General features: G+C 47.8%; 1 protein-coding gene across 1 annotated transcript in view; it reads left to right on the forward strand.

Moving 5' to 3' along the window:
* The first annotated feature begins 1,303 nt into the window (after window positions 1–1,303).
* Window positions 1,304–17,201, forward strand: part of SLF2 (SMC5-SMC6 complex localization factor 2) — a 56,141-nt gene continuing 40,243 nt past the window's right edge. The window contains exon 1 of the mRNA XM_050957994.1: window positions 1,304–1,488. Within this exon, the coding sequence (XP_050813951.1) occupies window positions 1,394–1,488 (95 nt within the window). The 5' untranslated portion in view covers window positions 1,304–1,393. The remainder of the gene's footprint in view (window positions 1,489–17,201) is intronic.

A 17,201-nucleotide genomic window follows, 5' to 3' on the forward strand; every position in this document is an offset into this window, starting at 1 on the left:
CACAACGCCATCCAGGACCGCCTGGTAAAGGCCATCGCTCCGCACCTGGGAGAAAAAGCCACCAACCGCACCGTCCCTGGCACCGACAGCCCACTGCGCCCGGACATCGTCGTCACGGACGAGGCTCGAAAAAAGATCATCCTCGTTGATGTGACGGTTCCTTTTGAGAACAGGACCCTGGCCTTCCGCGAGGCCCGAGCCCGAAAGCTCGAAAAATACACCCCCTTGGTGGACACTCTGAGGTCAAAGGGCTACGAGGTCTATACCGACGCCCTGATCGTTGGGGCCCTGGGCGCCTGGGACCCTTGTAATGAACGCGTGCTTCGGGCTTGCGGGGTAGGCCGTCGCTACGCGCAGCTCATGAGACGCCTGATGGTCTCGGACACTATCAGATGGTCCAGAGACATCTACACGGAGCACGTCACCGGTCACCGCCAATACCAGGAGTAAGCGGGCGTGACTCCGTGCACCCGAAGGGGGGAGGAGATTTTCACACTCCCCCGTTGGACTCTATCCCGAGCCCTGAACCCACCAAACCAAACTCCACTACGTGAGGGTCGCCCTATCCTCATCACCCAGCTCGCTCCTTTATTCCCACGGCTGTCTGTAACCTGTTTGTATGAGCGATGTACCCTCACTGCCTCCCGACTGTATCTTGATCTCACCCCCCGTTCACCCCGCATTGGGGACATGGCAGACTGTATATGGTATATGCTGCCCAATACCAAAATACTGAACCCCCCCCCCCCCGTAGTCTGTATGCTATCCCCGATGAAACAATAACTGATGCTTTAAACTCTCTGTATCGTTTATTTTCAAATATTCACTTAGTTACTCGTGGGGGCATCTGAAGGGGAAGAGAATGAAAATACAAAACCAGCAACTGTTTTATTGAACAGACTAGACATGTGGGGTGGGGGGGTCACTACGATGAGCCCCAGGCCGGGGCGGTAACTCCCCTCACCCCCTATCGCTTTGTGACGCGCAGACGACGCTTCGCGCGCGCAATAAAGGGAACGGGGCGAACCTTTCCCGCCTTCCGTGCACGGACCAATGGGAGAGGCGGAGGCAGCACACGGGAGACTCGCCAGACATCTTCCCACTCCCCGCCTCCATCCGTCGAGAGGCGGAGTCTAAAGGCAGTTGCCCCGCCCTTACAGCCTAGCACCCAATCAGAGGGGACCTCGGTCTCTTGTTCCCCCCCATCCATCCTGAGAGCCAATTGGAGAGTCCGCCCTTCGCCTATGTAGCCAATCAGAGGGCTTCAGACAAAGGGGCGGTGCCGGCAGGGGCGCCGCTCACAGCTGGGCGGTGCTGTGGAGAAGGGCGCGGGCGCGGGCAGGGCTCTGGTTTCCTCTCGCGGCCGAACGGAGGCCTCCGTGCCGCCGGAGACATGACCCGGCAGCTCAGCGCCGGCTCCGCACAGGGCTCGCCCGGCCGCCATTTTAAGCCGGCGGCTGGAGGCAGAGAGGGCGCCCGGGACTGCAGGTAGCTGCGGGCAGGGCCTGGCTCTGGGGCGCGGAAGCAGGTGTAAGCCGGTGTCCTGGCGCGCCCTCTGCCGGCGGGGGTGCCTGCCCCGCGGGAGACCGCAGCGCCCAGCCTGCCTTGTGGGGGGGGTGTCCCCTCCCCATCACCCAGGGGGACTGCAGTGCCCAGCCTGCCCTGGGTGTGTGTGTGTGTGTGTGTGTGTGTGTGTCCCCACCCAGGGGGACCACAGCGCCCAGCCTGCCCTGAGTGTGTGTGTGTGTGTGTGTGTGTGTGTGTGTCCCCACCCAGGGGGACTGCAGTGCCCAGCCTGCCCTGAGTGTGTGTGTGTGTGTGTGTGTGTGTGTGTGTGTGTGTGTCCCCACCCAGGGGGACTGCAGTGCCCAGCCTGCCCTGAGTGTGTGTGTGTGTGTGTGTGTGTGTCCATCCCACCCAGGGGGACTGCAGCGCCCAGCCTGCCTTGTGGGGGGGGTGTCCCCTCCCCATCACCCAGGGGGACCGCAGCGCCCAGCCTGCCCTGAGTGTGTGTGTGTGTGTGTGTGTCCCCACCCAGGGGGACTGCAGTGCCCAGCCTGCCCTGGGGGGTGTGTGTGTCCCCCCCCCCACCCAGGGGGACTGCAGCGCCCAGCCTGCCCTGGGGTGTGTGTGTGTGTGTGTGTGTGTCCACCCAGGGGGACTGCAGCGCCCAGCCTGCCCTGAGTGTGTGTGTGTCCCCCACCCAGGGGGACCGCAGCGCCCAGCCTGCCCTGGGGTGTGTGTGTGTGTGTGTGTGTGTGTGTGTCCCCCACCCAGGGGGACCGCAGCGCCCAGCCTGCCCTGGGGTGTGTGTGTGTGTGTGTCCACCCAGGGGGACTGCAGTGCCCAGCCTGCCCTGGGTGTGTGTGTGTGTGTGTGTGTGTGTGTCCCACCCAGGGGGACTGCAGTGCCCAGCCTGCCCTGGGTGTGTGTGTGTGTGTGTGTGTCCATCCCACCCAGGGGGACTGCAGCGCCCAGCCTGCCTTGTGGGGGGGGTGTCCCCTCCCCATCACCCAGGGGGACCGCAGCGCCCAGCCTGCCCTGGTGGGGGGGTGTCCCCTCCCCATCACCCAGGGGGACCGCAGCGCCCAGCCTGCCCTGAGTGTGTGTGTGTGTGTGTGTGTGTGTGTCCCCAGGGGGACTGCAGTGCCCAGCCTGCCCTGAGTGTGTGTGTGTCCCCACCCAGGGGGACTGCAGTGCCCAGCCTGCCCTGGGGGGTGTGTGTGTCCCCCCCCCCCCACCCAGGGGGACTGCAGCGCCCAGCCTGCCCTGGGGTGTGTGTGTGTGTGTGTGTGTGTGTGTCCACCCAGGGGGACTGCAGCGCCCAGCCTGCCCTGAGTGTGTGTGTGTGTGTGTGTGTGTGTGTGTCCCCCACCCAGGGGGACCGCAGCGCCCAGCCTGCCCTGGGGTGTGTGTGTGTGTGTGTGTGTGTGTCCCCCACCCAGGGGGACCGCAGCGCCCAGCCTGCCCTGGTGTGTGTGTGTGTGTGTGTCCCCTACCCAGGGGGACTGCAGCGCCCAGCCTGCCCTGGGGGGTGTGTGTGTGTGTGTGTCCCCTACCCAGGGGGACTGCAGTGCCCATCCTGCCCTGGGGGGGGCTGTGTCCCCCCCCACCCAGGGGGACCGCAGCGCCCAGCCTGCCCTGAGTGTGTGTGTGTGTGTCCCCCACCCAGGGGGACCGCAGCGCCCAGCCTGCCCTGAGTGTGTGTGTGTGTGTCCCCACCCAGGGGGACCGCAGCGCCCAGCCTGCCCTGAGTGTGTGTGTGTGTCCCCACCCAGGGGGACCGCAGCACCCAGCCTGCCTTGGGGGTGTGTGTGTCCCCTCCCCACCACCTAGGGGGACCGCAGCGCCCAGCGTGCCCTGGGGGGAGTGTCCCCCCTACCCAGGGGGACCACAGCACCCAGTGTGCCCAGGGTGTGTGTGTGCCCTCCCACCCCCCTCCCAGGGAGACCGCAGCGCCCAGCCTGCCCTGGGGGGTGCCCCACACCCCTCCAAAGGTGACACCAGAACTCAGCATCTGCTGCTGCATCTCAGTTTTTCTAGGAGGAGTCTCTAATATATACATGGGCAAGTGCCCGACTCAGAGGAAAATAAGTACTGTAGCATGCTACTTTCCCAAATTCGAGACTGTTGGGCAGGTGCCTTCTGGGCTTGGTTTGGCCTTCATGGGGTGCAAAGTACTACTTGTGGTTTAGGAGGGTTGTGAGATAGCTCAGTGGTTTGAGCATTGGCCTGTTAAACTCAGGGTTGTGAGCTCAATCCTTGAGGGATCCTTTTAGGGATCTGGGAATTGGTCCTGCTTTGAGCAGGGGGTTGGACTAGATGATCTCCTGAGGTCCCTTCCAACCCTGACATTCTATGATTCTATGACTCGCCTCTGTGGAGCTCTGGGTTGTTGCTTGTGAAATTCCTGTGTTGATTCTGCTGTTTATCAGTTCTTCACCTGCTTGTGAGAAAAACAGTGTTGTGTTGTTTAATAACAGGTGCTGATGGCAAATTGATCTCTGCTTTTCGGAGGGTTGTAGGCAATGGGCTAGATCTTTCTTTTATTTGGTGCCAGTGAGTCTGATAACACAAGATGGCTGAATGGCAGACTTGGGAGCAAATTGAAAATGGTGACTGAACCAAAAAGTACTAATTCAGCAAGTCAGTCATACTGGAGTCCTACCCATGTGTGCAGAGGTTGCAGCTCTCAACATGTACTGATCTGTTTGGCTACAATTCTTCTGGACTCAAATCAAGAGAACTGGTCTTAAGCACTAGAACTTCTGTTTATGTTTAGCTCTAGTTGGCATGTCCCAGATATGACTAATACTAGCTCATTATATTGAAATAAAAGCAATGTGAGTGTGGCACCAAATGAAATTTTTTTTATACCAGCTGGGTTCATCTGTCCATCTGTTCTTGTAACCCATGCTTGCTTGGTGTGCTGTGTTCCCCACTAGTGGCACCTAGCCCAGCTAGAGATGGATGAGGCAGCTACAGTCTTAGGTAAGAGCCATATTACTTTTAGCTCGTGCAGTAGAGGCTCATACACTAAGCTTCAGAGGTCTCGGGTTCAATCCTGCCACTGATGACCAGGTTCTGTTGGTGTTAACGCTTGCGATCAGCTGAATTCTGCTGATGACTTGGTCAGCTCCATCCCAAACTTTCTGTATGTGACAGGAGGTTTTCTCCTACATGATGGAACACCTTATTTTGCCCTTCTGTTCCCTTTGTTTTTCCTCCGTCTTAATATTACCTGTTCTGGAGGGGAAATGGGTATGGTTTCATTTTCCTTTCTGCATGACTTCCTGTTTGGGAAAGTGAAACTGATCTGTATGGCTTTTGTTCTTTGTGAAGCATTCAGATGAAAGTGGTTATTTTGAAAATGTCTGTTGGCCAACTTGCATCCTGTTACTTTGCAGACTTTGAAAACTGTCATGAGATGGTAGATGTTAAGCTTCCAGAAGGACAAAATGAAGCCATCACTCTTATAGATCTATTAGTTTGAGATGCTGTTGTGGCAAGGGTAGGTATGTTTGGTACCCTGCTCCCATTTTGTGTAACTGTGGTTTGTTTGTTGGACTAGCGATATTGGTGCTGCTGCAGATTTCTTTAAAGATTAAACGTGAATCTGACTGGATCTGAATAAGATGGATATAGATAATAAACACGTTGGAAGGACTGTGGGTCCTTATGTTCTTAAGCTATTAAACAGATTAGTTTCAGTGGTTAAAAGTCCTTTATAAGGAGCTTTTTTTAAAAGTAGGTTTGTGGTGTTATTTCCTGTTTTATGAGATGCAAAGAAGGCTTGAAAAGTATTAGATGGAATGTTTGCTTTTTTTCCCCTTAAATTGAAGGATTTTGTTTATGCTTCTTGTCTTCTTATCATGAATGTTGAAAAAGATCATCCCAGTTGTGTGGGGGGTCCCCCTGAGTCCTTTTTGGTGGTCTCAGATGTATTGTGTACTTGCACACTAATTGAAAGAGAGAGTTGGTAAACACTTTTTTCCCCCTTGAAAACATAAATTGAAGAAGATGTTGACAAAAACATGTTAAAGTCTGACTGAAAAATCTTTCCCCTCTCAATTACTTCAGTGGTTGTAACACTGTCACTTCACACCTCAACTGCTAGAACAGGGCCTCATCCTCCCTGTTTGACCTACCTCATTATCTCTAGCTTGCCTGCATATATATACCTGCCCCTGGAAATTTCCACTACATGCATCTGACGAAGTGGGTATTCACCCACAAAAGCTCATGCTCCAAAACGTCCCTTAGTCTATAAGGTGCCACAGGACTCTTTGCTGCTTTTACAGATCCAGACTAACACGGCTACCCCTTTGATACTGTCACTTCACTAGTTCTCCGTCTTCCAGGCTGATGACCTGGATTTTCAATTTTTTTTTTAAAGGGGAGGCAAAAATGCACTCCTTCCCCAAATACACACAAACCTATGCATCCTTTTAGGTTTTTACCCCCACTGAGTTATTTGTCTTTGTTGTGTTTGCCTTTTTCTGAAGTATCTAATATATTTCATTGTCTGAGAGAGGATATTAGCCTTGAGTGATCATTGACCTATTAATAGGACAGATACTATTGCCCATGGTTACAAAAGGCAGCGTGTCTTTAAGGTCTATCCTTCTACCCTTTCTGTTCTAAATTTTACAGTGACATTAAAAAAAAAAAAAAATGATGAAAAGAACAAATATCAAATAAAATTGCATGCCATTTACTATTTTAGCCCTGAAAGAAAGGTGCATATACTCAGGTTTTTCTGTCCCTTCTTTGGGACTGAAGTTTCTGACCACTTGCTTCAGAGTGCAAGGGCCGGGAAGATGGTGCTTGTGTGGGCCTGCAGGGAGAAAGCTGGAGAATAGAGCTTCCTACAAGAGCCTTTCTTCTCCTGCTGGGTGATGCAATGGTGGAAGATATTTAATTATCAAAATAATGATGATCAGGGCTTTTTATGTACTGTTCATGACTTGTCTGTCTTGATGATATGTAAAATTATTTTCTCCAAAGTATGGATTTTCCCCCAAGTGTGGCTGTGATGTTACATCTACCCATGATGTTAACAAGAATACATAATTAGTTTTCATGTAGTCATATAGTCTGGTCACAGCACACATTTGTTGCAACTGTGAGTATACTTTGAAATTCAAATTTTAATTTAACCCATTTAAATTAACATTAGGGGCAGGAAATTTCCCATGTGTGCGCGCCTTAAAAGCAAGGAAAACAAAAGTTAATGGGCTTTTTTAAAGATAAGATTTCTCCTCCAGTCTTTTTTAAAATCAAATGTAAAAATTAATATATTAGTATTCTTAAAAGGTGACTGAAAAGTGCTGCAAACTCAAACCTCAGTTCAGCAGGGTACTTAAGTATGTTCCTAACACTAAGTGTGTGAGTACTGTAGTCACACTGACTTTCTGGGGGCATGTGCTCAAGTCCCTGAATTGAGGCGTTTGCTAGACTTCTAGATACAGAGCTAACTGTCATTTTCTGGCTCGGAGCTAAAGACCATTTTGTAACGTCTCTCATAGCTTGTTTTATTGGAATTATGTAATCACTTCAATCTGTAAAAGCATAACCAAAATATGGGTAATTGGAGATCTTAAATGACAGTCCTCAGCAAATAAAGCTGGTCTTTGTAATCTTATACTTTCCATCTGCATACTAATTCAGTTTGACTAGAGTGTTAGAAAGTACTCTCTGGTTACATCACCCCTAGGAAACTATTTTAATAAAGACCACTCACCGTACATCAGACTCCTCCTTTCAACATCATCTATTTGGAACCTAAAGAAACTTCCACAATAAAAATAGGAACCATCTTGCAAGTCAGCAATAGACTCATGGACTTTAGGGTCAGAAGGGACCAATATGATCATCTAGTCTGACCTCCTGCACAAAGCAGGCCACAGAATGCACAAAGCAGGCCACAGCACCAGAACCTTCCAGGACAACAGATGCAAAAGCTGCAGACACAAATCTCCACTGCTACAATGATCAACATTTCCCACAACACACGTTTCAAGATCCATGGGCCCTACACATGCCTATCACAATCTGTAGTGTACCTCATTCAGTGCACTAAATGCCCTAACAACTATGTGAGTGCAACCAGACAGTCCTCATGCTCTCAAGAGGCAAACAATAGGACAAAAAAATACACTATCACCCGTGGATTAAAACTTTTCGCAAAATGATCACCCTACATCTGACCTCTCAGTCCTCCTCCTCAAAGGAAACTTGCACAACACTTTCTAAAGACAAGCCTGGGAGCTTAAATTCATAACTTTGCCAGACTAAAAATCGTGGACTGAAAAAAAGAGACTGGATTAATGGCTTATTATAACAATCTATAATTAAAGCTGCGAGTTTGTCATAACTTCATTCTCTTCTTGTAGATGGTGCTCATTCCATTACTTTTGAGTTAGACTGTTACAAGTTCTGCCTCCAGTGGCAAGACTTCAGGAGACAGGCTCAACCCTGCCCTTGCCCCCATTGCCCTGGGCCCTCACTGCCTTTCCCCTCTGACCTCCTCATCTAGGGCTTAATTTTCCTGAGTCTTGCTGAGAAGTAATGTTAACAAACATAGATGTATCAGTTTTCACAGCAGACTTACTAACTAGCTGGGAGGCTGTGGTAAGTGGTACTTGTATGTTGGTTAGTATCCCATATGGTTTATCACAACCTCCCAGCTAGCTACTGAGTGTGCTGTGAAAAGTGACATTAACAAATATCATACAAATCAGCAAAAACAATGAGGAGTCCTTATGGCGCCTTAGAGGCTAACATTTATTTGGGCATAAGCTTTCATGGGCTATAACCCACTTCATCAGATGCATGGAGTGGAAAACACAGTAAGCAAGTATGAATACACAGCATGTGAAAAGATGGGAGTCGCCTTACTGAGTGGGGGGGGGTCAATGGTAAGGAGGCCAATTCAATTAGGGTGAATGTGTTGTACTTAAAGTACTGTACAGGATCTTTTCCAGAGGGTAAGGCAGAACACCTCATTTATTAGTAATACATATATTAATTAACACTGTATCATATGCATATGATATATATATTTTACACTTATACATGTGCACACACACAATATTAGTTGCTCCCCCTAACTGCACTGGCCAGGTGAGTTAGATGGGGGAGGGAGTGGAGCCGGGCTTCTGCCGATCCGGATTGATGCTCCCATGTTGACAAGGTGAGACCTGGGTTCCTCTGCAAGACACCTCACATTTATAGCAGCTTCCCTCTTATGCAGATCTGTACCAAATTCAAAATCTGTGTCTGTGTCCATTGGTCCTTTGTCCTGCTTTCTTCTGGGTGTTGTCCCAATGCTGCAAAGAGGGTGTTTCCAAAAGAAGGTGCTTGCTTCTAATCCCCACAGCTGTCAATAAGTCTGCTCTTCTTTAACGAGCCCACTTGACAGGTTTTATTGTCCTTGGGTCTGGCTTCCATCCGCTCTCCAAGGGTTGCAACATCTGGAGGTGCTGCGTTTCACGCCTTGCTCATTCAACAGGGCAGTTGATTAAGGGAGTAGGGGGGAAGATCTTATTCTACTCCTTGCAAAAAGACATTTTTCTTCTACTTTAACTATCCTTAGGGGCTATAACGTAATACCAAGGCTTAACACTAAGTTTTCTATAAGTGTTTCTACATAGGGATCTGATACTAAGTTCCTATATCAAAGGACTTGGTACAAAGTTGTATGAAAATAGCTTAATACAAGGCTATACAAAGAAGCATAATACAAAATCATATGAAAGTTATGTGAAGATGCTTAATACAGAGATTTATCTACAACAGTTGACAAGAAGGGGTGAATATCAATGGAGGGAAAATTACTTTTTGTAGTGACCCAGCCTCTCCCAGTCTTTATTCTGGCCTGATTTGATGGTGTCAAGTTTGCAAATTAATTTTAGTTCTGCAGTTTCTCCCTGAAGTCTGTTTTTGAAGTTTTTTGTTGAAGAATTGCCACTTTTAAGTCTCTTATTGAGTGTTCAAGGAGATTGAAGTGCTCTCCTATTGGTTTTAGAATGTTACAATTCTTGAGGTCTGATTTGTGTCCATTTATTCTTTTGCGTAGAGACTGTCCGGTTTGGCCAATGTACATGGCAGAAGGGCATTGCTGGCACATAATGGCATCTATCACATGGGTAGATGTGCAGGTGAACAAGCCCCTGATGGTGGGGCTGATGTGGTTAGGTCCTATGATGGCGTCGCTTGAATAGATATGCGGACAGAGTTGGCAATGCGGTTTGTTGCAGGGATTGGTTCCTGGGTTAGTGTTTCAGTTGTGTAGTGTATAGTTGCTGGTGAGTATTTGCTTCAAGGCTGGGCTAGGAACCCTGTTCTACTGAATGTAATCCATTGTTCTGTCCATTAGACCATACTGCTTCTCGTTTTACTATCATATTTTTTTCCTGGTTAGTGGCTGAGATTTCTGTTTCAATTAAAGGATTTAATCCTTGATCAGGGTAGATAACGTTGCTTGACTGGCTCCTTTCTGAAAGGACACAGAAGTTAGAGCTGGCCAACTTACCTATCTTGAGTCTCTCTTGTGTGGATTTTCGCAAGATTTAATTGTTACCCCTTTTGATAGATAGGTATTTGGGTGATTAATGCAGCCAAAGCAACTCGCTCTCATCACTGCACTGACATTGAGTTTTATGTCATGTGATCCAAAAGGGGAGTCTTTCTGCTTCTGTACTGTCTAACTGAGTTTGGGATCTGAAAAAGGGCTACCTGGCTAAGCACAATCCACAGAAGATGGAGGTGATACTGATTTGATTTGGAGTGACCTCTAGAGAGAATGGTAGAGTTTTTATCTATCCTCTTGAAGGTCGTTGGTTTGGTTTTGTCAGCTTCTTATAGTAAGATACGCAACATATACCGTATGTACTCGATCATAAGCCGGTTCATTTATAAGCCGACCCACCTCAAGATGGATGAGTAAAAATGGAAAATTTTTATAACCTGTTCATAAACCGACCCTATAATTCACAGGTCAGCAAACTTTGACTCCTGGGCCATCAGGATAAGCCACTGGTGGTCCGAGATGGTTTGTTTACCTCGAGTGTCCGCAGGCATGGAGGTAAACCTAAGTAACAAAGTGTCCTGGCATGCCAGCTGCTTACCCTGATGGGCTGGGACAGCAACTGGTGGGGAAATTTTTTTGGGGGAGAAGCTGGGAGTCAGAGGAGTAACTCCTCTGACCACCCCCCACATGACCCCCTCTCTAGCCCAGGACCCCCACACTCTCCCCATCCCATCCCTTCCCACCTTATCTGGGGAGGGCCAGGGGAGGATGTCTCTGAGCTGGCCGCAGCCTGCTCCAGAGCTGCAGCTGCTTTGGAGGCTGTGGGGAGAGCAGCGTGGCCAAAAGTGGAGAGACTCTAGCCCTGCCTCTTCCCTTCTGTCTCTGCTGGCTGTGCTGCCTCTCCTTGCTCTCTCTGTTGGGGAGGGGGGGGGGAAGAAGGGGCTGTATCCCATCTCTCCCTCTCTATACCTGTTTATAAGCCATGTCGGATTGCTGTTGCTGCACATAAATGTCAAATAGCAGCAGTGCCCAAAAGTTTGCTTTTGAGGGAAAGGGTGTGTACATTTGGCAAAGAGATTCCCCTTGGATGTGTACCTGGTCAGATAGACAAAAGGTGAGTGAGGTAATATCTTTTATAGGACCAGCTTCTGTTGGTGGAAGAGACTAGTTTTTTGAGGTTACTCAGAGCTCTTCTTCAGGTCTGGGAAACTTATTCAGGCCAGGACTACACTATAGACCTACGTCAGTATAACTACATTGCTCACACACCTGAGCGATATAATTATACCGGCGTAACCCCCTGTGTAGCTAGTGCTGTGTCAGTGGGAGAGCTTCTCCTATCAACATAGCTACCGCCTGTTGGAGAGGTTGTTACACCAATTATATTAGACCAGTAAAAACCAGCAGGATCTTATTAAAGGGGACAAGACAAAGATGCCACATTTATTATGATAACAATTTGATTCATGACTAACAACTAATATCTTAATTCTTATACACACACATTATACCTCGCGCGCGCACGCACACGCACACGCGCACACACACACACACACACACACATATCCATCAGATGTTCTGTAGCTGCTGCATAGTTACCAGTCCTGAAGATAGCTTAAGTTCATAGCCTGATTTTGTAGCTTGGGTTTGTAGCTTGTGGCGGCTAACTGGCCAGGAAAGCCGGGCACAAGGACAAGCTGGATCTCTGTTGGGCAGGCACTGATGTCCTTCCATGTTGGCAGCAGAATGTTACCCAGAGTCTCTCATCTCACCCTTCTTTTTTATAGGCTTTTAGTTTGGATTCAAAGTCTATAGGTCTTGCTGTGTCACACTGCCTCTGGGTTTAGATTGATCACCCATCAATTGCAGGCGTGACTTTCAGCCTTGAACCTGGCTTTGATCTTCCTTCTGTTGTTCCGTTGTCCTTTTCTTTTTAAGGTGGATGCTTCTTACTTTGTTTAGGGCTGTTGTCTAGGTCTTCAGCTGTTGGTATTTGAACTTTATCTCATCAGGACAGGCTGGGCCTGGAGGTTGATTCCGTCATTCATACATACCTCATTCACACATCTAAACTAAACTAATAAGATTACAGCAGGGTTTGCAAAAATGAAGGTTGGAGGAAGCTTTTACAAAATGGAGTGAGTGTTTTAAAGTGGGGTTTGAATTACAATATGGAACAGAAGTTACAGTGTAGGCAAGTGTAGTGAATGGTGAACAGAAGTTACATTAATAAAGTGAACTACTAAAAACGATTTCATTTATCAGTTCTACAAGATGGATTAACTACACTGATGGGAGAAGCTCTCCCATCAGTGTAGTAGCATTTTCAGTAAAGTGATGCAGCTAAGCTGTAGTGCTGTACATGAAGGAAAGCCCTCAGGGCGGGGTCTACACTTAAAATGCTGCATCTGATACAGTTTCACGTGGGAAATTATTGATGATGGGAATCAGTATGAAAATTGAAAGATGGATAAGGAACTGGCTAAAGGTGAAACTACAATGGGTCATACTGAAAGGTGAACTGTCAGACTGGAGGGAAGTTACTAATGGAATTCCTTAGGGATTGGTCTTGCGACAAATCTTCATTAACATTTTTATTAATGACCTTGGCACAAAAAGTGGGAGTGTGCTAATACAATTTGCAAATGAAACAAAGTTGGGAGGTATTGTAAGTATGGAAGAGGACCAGAATATCGTACAAGAAGATCCGCAGGACTTTGAAAAATTGAGTAATAAATAGTAATGGGATGAAATTTAATAGTGCAGAGTGCAAGGTCTTGCACTTAGAGACTAACAACAAGAATTTTTGCTGTAAGCTGAGAACTATCATTTGGAAGAGACAGAGGAGAAGAGAGACCTGGGTGTATTGGTTGATCACAGGATGACTATGCCCATGTGATACAACCGTGAAAAAGGCCAAAGAAGTCCTGGTATGCATCAGGCGAGGTATTTCCAGTAGAGATAGAGAAGTATTAGTACCCTTATACAAGGCAATGGTGAGCCCTCATCTGGAATATTCTGTGCAATTCTGGTCTTCCATGTTGAAGAAAGATTAATTCAAACTGGAACAGGTGCAGAGAAGGGCTAGTAGGATGAACTGAGGAATTGAAAACCTACCTTATGAGAGGAGACTCAAAGAACTTTGCTTGATTAGCTTAACCAAAAGAAGGCTGAGGGGGAGGTATGATCGCTGTCGGGGATAAATACCAGGGGGGAGAGGAGTTATGTAAGTTAAGTCGCCAATGTAGACACAAGAACAAATGAATATAAACTGTCAATCAATAAGTTTAGGCTTTGAAATTAGGCAAAGGTTTCTAACCATCAGAGGAGTGAAGTTCTGGAACAGCCTCCCAAGGGGAGCAGTGGGGGCAAAAAACCTAACTGGCTTCCCGACTGACCTTGATAAGTTAATGAAGGGGATGTTATGTTGAGACTGCTTACAGTGGCACGTGACCCATCTGCGACTGCTAGCAGCAGATATCTCCAATGGCCGGTGATGGGATACAAGATGGGGAGGGTGTGACAGGGTATCCCATAAGGCTTTGGGGGGGGGGTGCTCATAAATGTATGTGTGGTATAACTGGAATAGGGTTTTGCTACATATGCTATGTAACATCTGTGTGAAGGTTATGCTCTACTGGTTATGGTCATCCTAGTTGTATGCAGGCACCGTTTGTGTCTTCAAAGTTATGAACATTGGCTGTATAATTGCTTGATTTCTAAGTAGCCTTAGTTAGAACATTTGGTCACTTGGGAAAAGAATGTGCAAATGAAGTGCTCAATACAAAAGCACTTAATGGATAAAAGAGCTTGGAAGACTCCAATCCATGCAAGAAGTCTACCTGAGGATGTTCAAAGTAGCATGTGGGTAATGGCTGCTACCTGCAAGTCCTGAGTCATGCATGGGCATGTGACTTGCCCATGTGATTCTGAATCTCCATTTTGTGACTGGATTCTACACAAGGTGAGGATGGGGTCTGGACCCACAAGAGAGAGTCTATTTAAACCCCCGGGAGACCCCTCCATTTTGTCTTCAGCTGGCTAAAGAAGGAGCCTCTCCACCCCTCGGGATACTTGAAGGAAACTAGAACAAAGGACAGTAACTACAGGGGGTGTGAGTGATTGCTGGACCCAGGCTAAAAGGAGATTAGTGTGTGTGAAAGCAGAATGAATTGTGAAAATAGAAAGGATTAAAGAAATGCTGTCTGTACCTTTAAGAAAACTGTTGGAATGCTGCAATTCAGGTGTCAGGAATACAGACATTAACATAGAACAATTGCACCGTTTAAGGGCAATTGGTGAAGTATTAGCCTTAGATGATAAGAGTTAGTAAGGAAGTAGGATATGCATGCTGTGCCGCAGGTGAATTTTACTGTTTTGCTTTCTTTGTCCCTTTGTCTAAGGGCTTGTCTACATCACAAAGTTGCAGCGCTGGTGAGGGGGTTACAGCGCTGCAACTTAGGAGGTGTACATATCTGCAGGGCATCACCAGCACTGCAACTCCCTGTTTGCAGTGCTGGCCGTACTCCCGTTTTGTCTCGGGTGTAGAGGATCCAGCGCTGGTGATCCAGCGCTGGTAATCAAGTGTAGACACTTACCAGCGCTTTTCTTGACCTCCGTGGAATAAGCAGGTATCCCAGCATACCTGAGGAAGCCTCTGGTAATCAAGCTGGTCTCCTTCCCCGGTTTGCTCTCGCGTTCCCCGAACCCCTGTGCAAGCAGGTCTCCTTCCCTGCGGTTTGCAGGGTGGTTCGGGGAACGCGAGAGCAAACCGCGGCAAAGCTGGTCTCCTTCCCCGGTTTGCTCTCGCGTTCCCCGAACCTCCGTGCAAGCAGGTCTCCTTCCCTGCGGTTTGCAGGGGATTCGGGGAACGCGAGAGCAAACCGCGGCAAAGCTGGTCTCCTTCCCCGGTTTGCTTTCGCGTTCCCCGAACCCCCCTTGAAGCCGCCCAACAGCGCTGCAGTATGGCCACATCTAACACCACTTGCAGCGCTGGTTGCTGTAAGTGTGGCCACTCTGCAGCGCTGGCCCTATACAGCTGTACTAATACAGCTGTAACAACCAGCGCTGCAAAATTTTAGATGTAGACATACCCTAATTCCCGCTCTTTTATCTGTATAAATAAGACTGTTTGGGTCTTGCATGGCCACTCACATTGTTATTGGCGGAGCGCTGCGCTAATAAAACAGGGTAGTCTGACAAATTGTGAGTCCTGATTCTAACTTTGACATGTGTAAAAGGAAGCATTCTGGAACTGGTGAGGATCTTATCTGTATTTAGTTTGATTAGACATAGATTTGCGCATTTTATTTTATTTTGCTTAGTGACTTACTTTGTTCTGTCTGTTACTACTTGGAACCACTTAAATCCTACTTTCTGTATTTAATAAATCACTTTTTACTTCTTAATTAACCCAGAGTATGTATTAATACCTGGAGGAGCAAACAACTGCATATCTCTCTATCAGCATTATAGAGGGTGAACAATTTGAGTTTAGCCTGCATAAGATTTATACAGGGTAAAACGATTTATTTGGGTTTAGACCCCATTGGGAGTTGGGCATCTGAGTGCTAAAGACAAGCACACTTTTGTGAGCTGTTTTCAGGTAAACCTGCAGCTTTGGGCAAGTAATTCAGACCCTGGGTCTGTGTTGGCTCTGACAAGAGTGTCCGGCTCAGCAAGACAGGGTGCACAAGTCCTGAGCTGGCAGGGAAAGCAGGGGGCAGAAGTAGTCTTGGCCCATCGAGTGCTGACTCCCAGGGGGTTTCTGTGGTCCAACCTGTCACAGAGGGCTCTGAGTTGTGACTGAGAATTCTTTCCCATGTTTCTGGCTGGTGGGTCTTGTCCACATGTTCAGGGTCTGTCTGATTGCCATATATGGGATTGGGAAGGAATTTTCCCCCAGGTCAGATGGGGAGAGACCCTAGGGTTTTTTTCTCCTTCCTGTGTAGCATGGGGCATGGATCAATTGCAGGTTTAAACTAGTGTACCTGGTGGATTCTCTGTCACTTGAAGTCTTTAAACCATGGCTTGAGGACTTCTGTAGCTCAGCCAGAGGTTAGTGGTCTATGACAGAAATAGGTGTGTGAGGCTTTATGGCCTGCAGTGTGCAGGAGGTCAGATTAGATGATCACGATGGTCCCTTCTGGCCTTAAAGTCTGAGTCTGAGATGTGTCGCTGTAGCACTTAAGTGAAGATGCTCCTGTGCCGATGGGAGAGATCTCTCTGGTTGGTGTAGTTAATCCACCTTCCTGAGAGGCAGTAGTTACATCGATGGGAGAAGCTCTCCTGTACATGGTTTTGTGTGTGTATATTCAGGGTGAAGTGGCCCATTACCACCCCTCCAGTTATAGGGAGGAAAAGAAGGCGGGGGGGAAGCAACTGGAGGGGGGGCTTGTTAGTGGATTATAGGTTGTTGTAATAAGACATCAATCCAGTGTGTCTATTGAGTCCATTATTTTTAGTGTCTAGCAAAATTTTTAATTCAAGCTCCCAGGCTTTCTTTTGAAAGTGTTGTGCTGATTTTCCTTTGACGATTCTGACTGATAGGTCAGAGATGGTGATCGCTTTGTGAAAAGCGTTCACCCACTTCTGATGTAGTGTTTTTGTCTCTTATCACTTTCCTTTGTGAGTACGTTTGACAGCCTAGTGATTGTCTGGTTTCACCCACATAGTTACTATTGGGTATTTAGTGCATTGGATGAGGAACACCACATTGTGCTAGGCATGTATAGGATCAATGGATCTTGAAAGTTTTGTTGTGTGGGGTGTTGATCTTTTTACAGTAGAAATAGGGCATAGCAGCATCTCTAGTGTTGCTTTGCAGTCTGGCTGTTCTAGGTCATGCTAGACTCAAAAAGAGTTATACTAAAGAGAGAAGTGGGGAGGAGCTTATAGAGTGAAGTGTAAAGGTCTTAAAAGGTCTGACGAGAAGCTTGAAGGGGCTGTGTTGGAAGAGTGGAGCCAGCGGAGGGATTCAGTTAGGGGCATGATGTGATGATTGGATAACAGAGAGAGAAGGCATTGTGTTCAGAGAGGAGGAGGTTGCAATTGTTGTAAATAAGTATAGTTTTTAAAACATCCCTGATCTCCAGAGTTTGATCAACAAGACTGGTTGATTGAGATTTTCAGAGTCGAATGCAGGGGTTTTAGCCATGCAGGTTCAGTT

Source organism: Gopherus flavomarginatus, chromosome 6 (assembly GCF_025201925.1).
Source record: "Gopherus flavomarginatus isolate rGopFla2 chromosome 6, rGopFla2.mat.asm, whole genome shotgun sequence".
NCBI classification, from domain to species: Eukaryota; Metazoa; Chordata; order Testudines; family Testudinidae; genus Gopherus; species Gopherus flavomarginatus.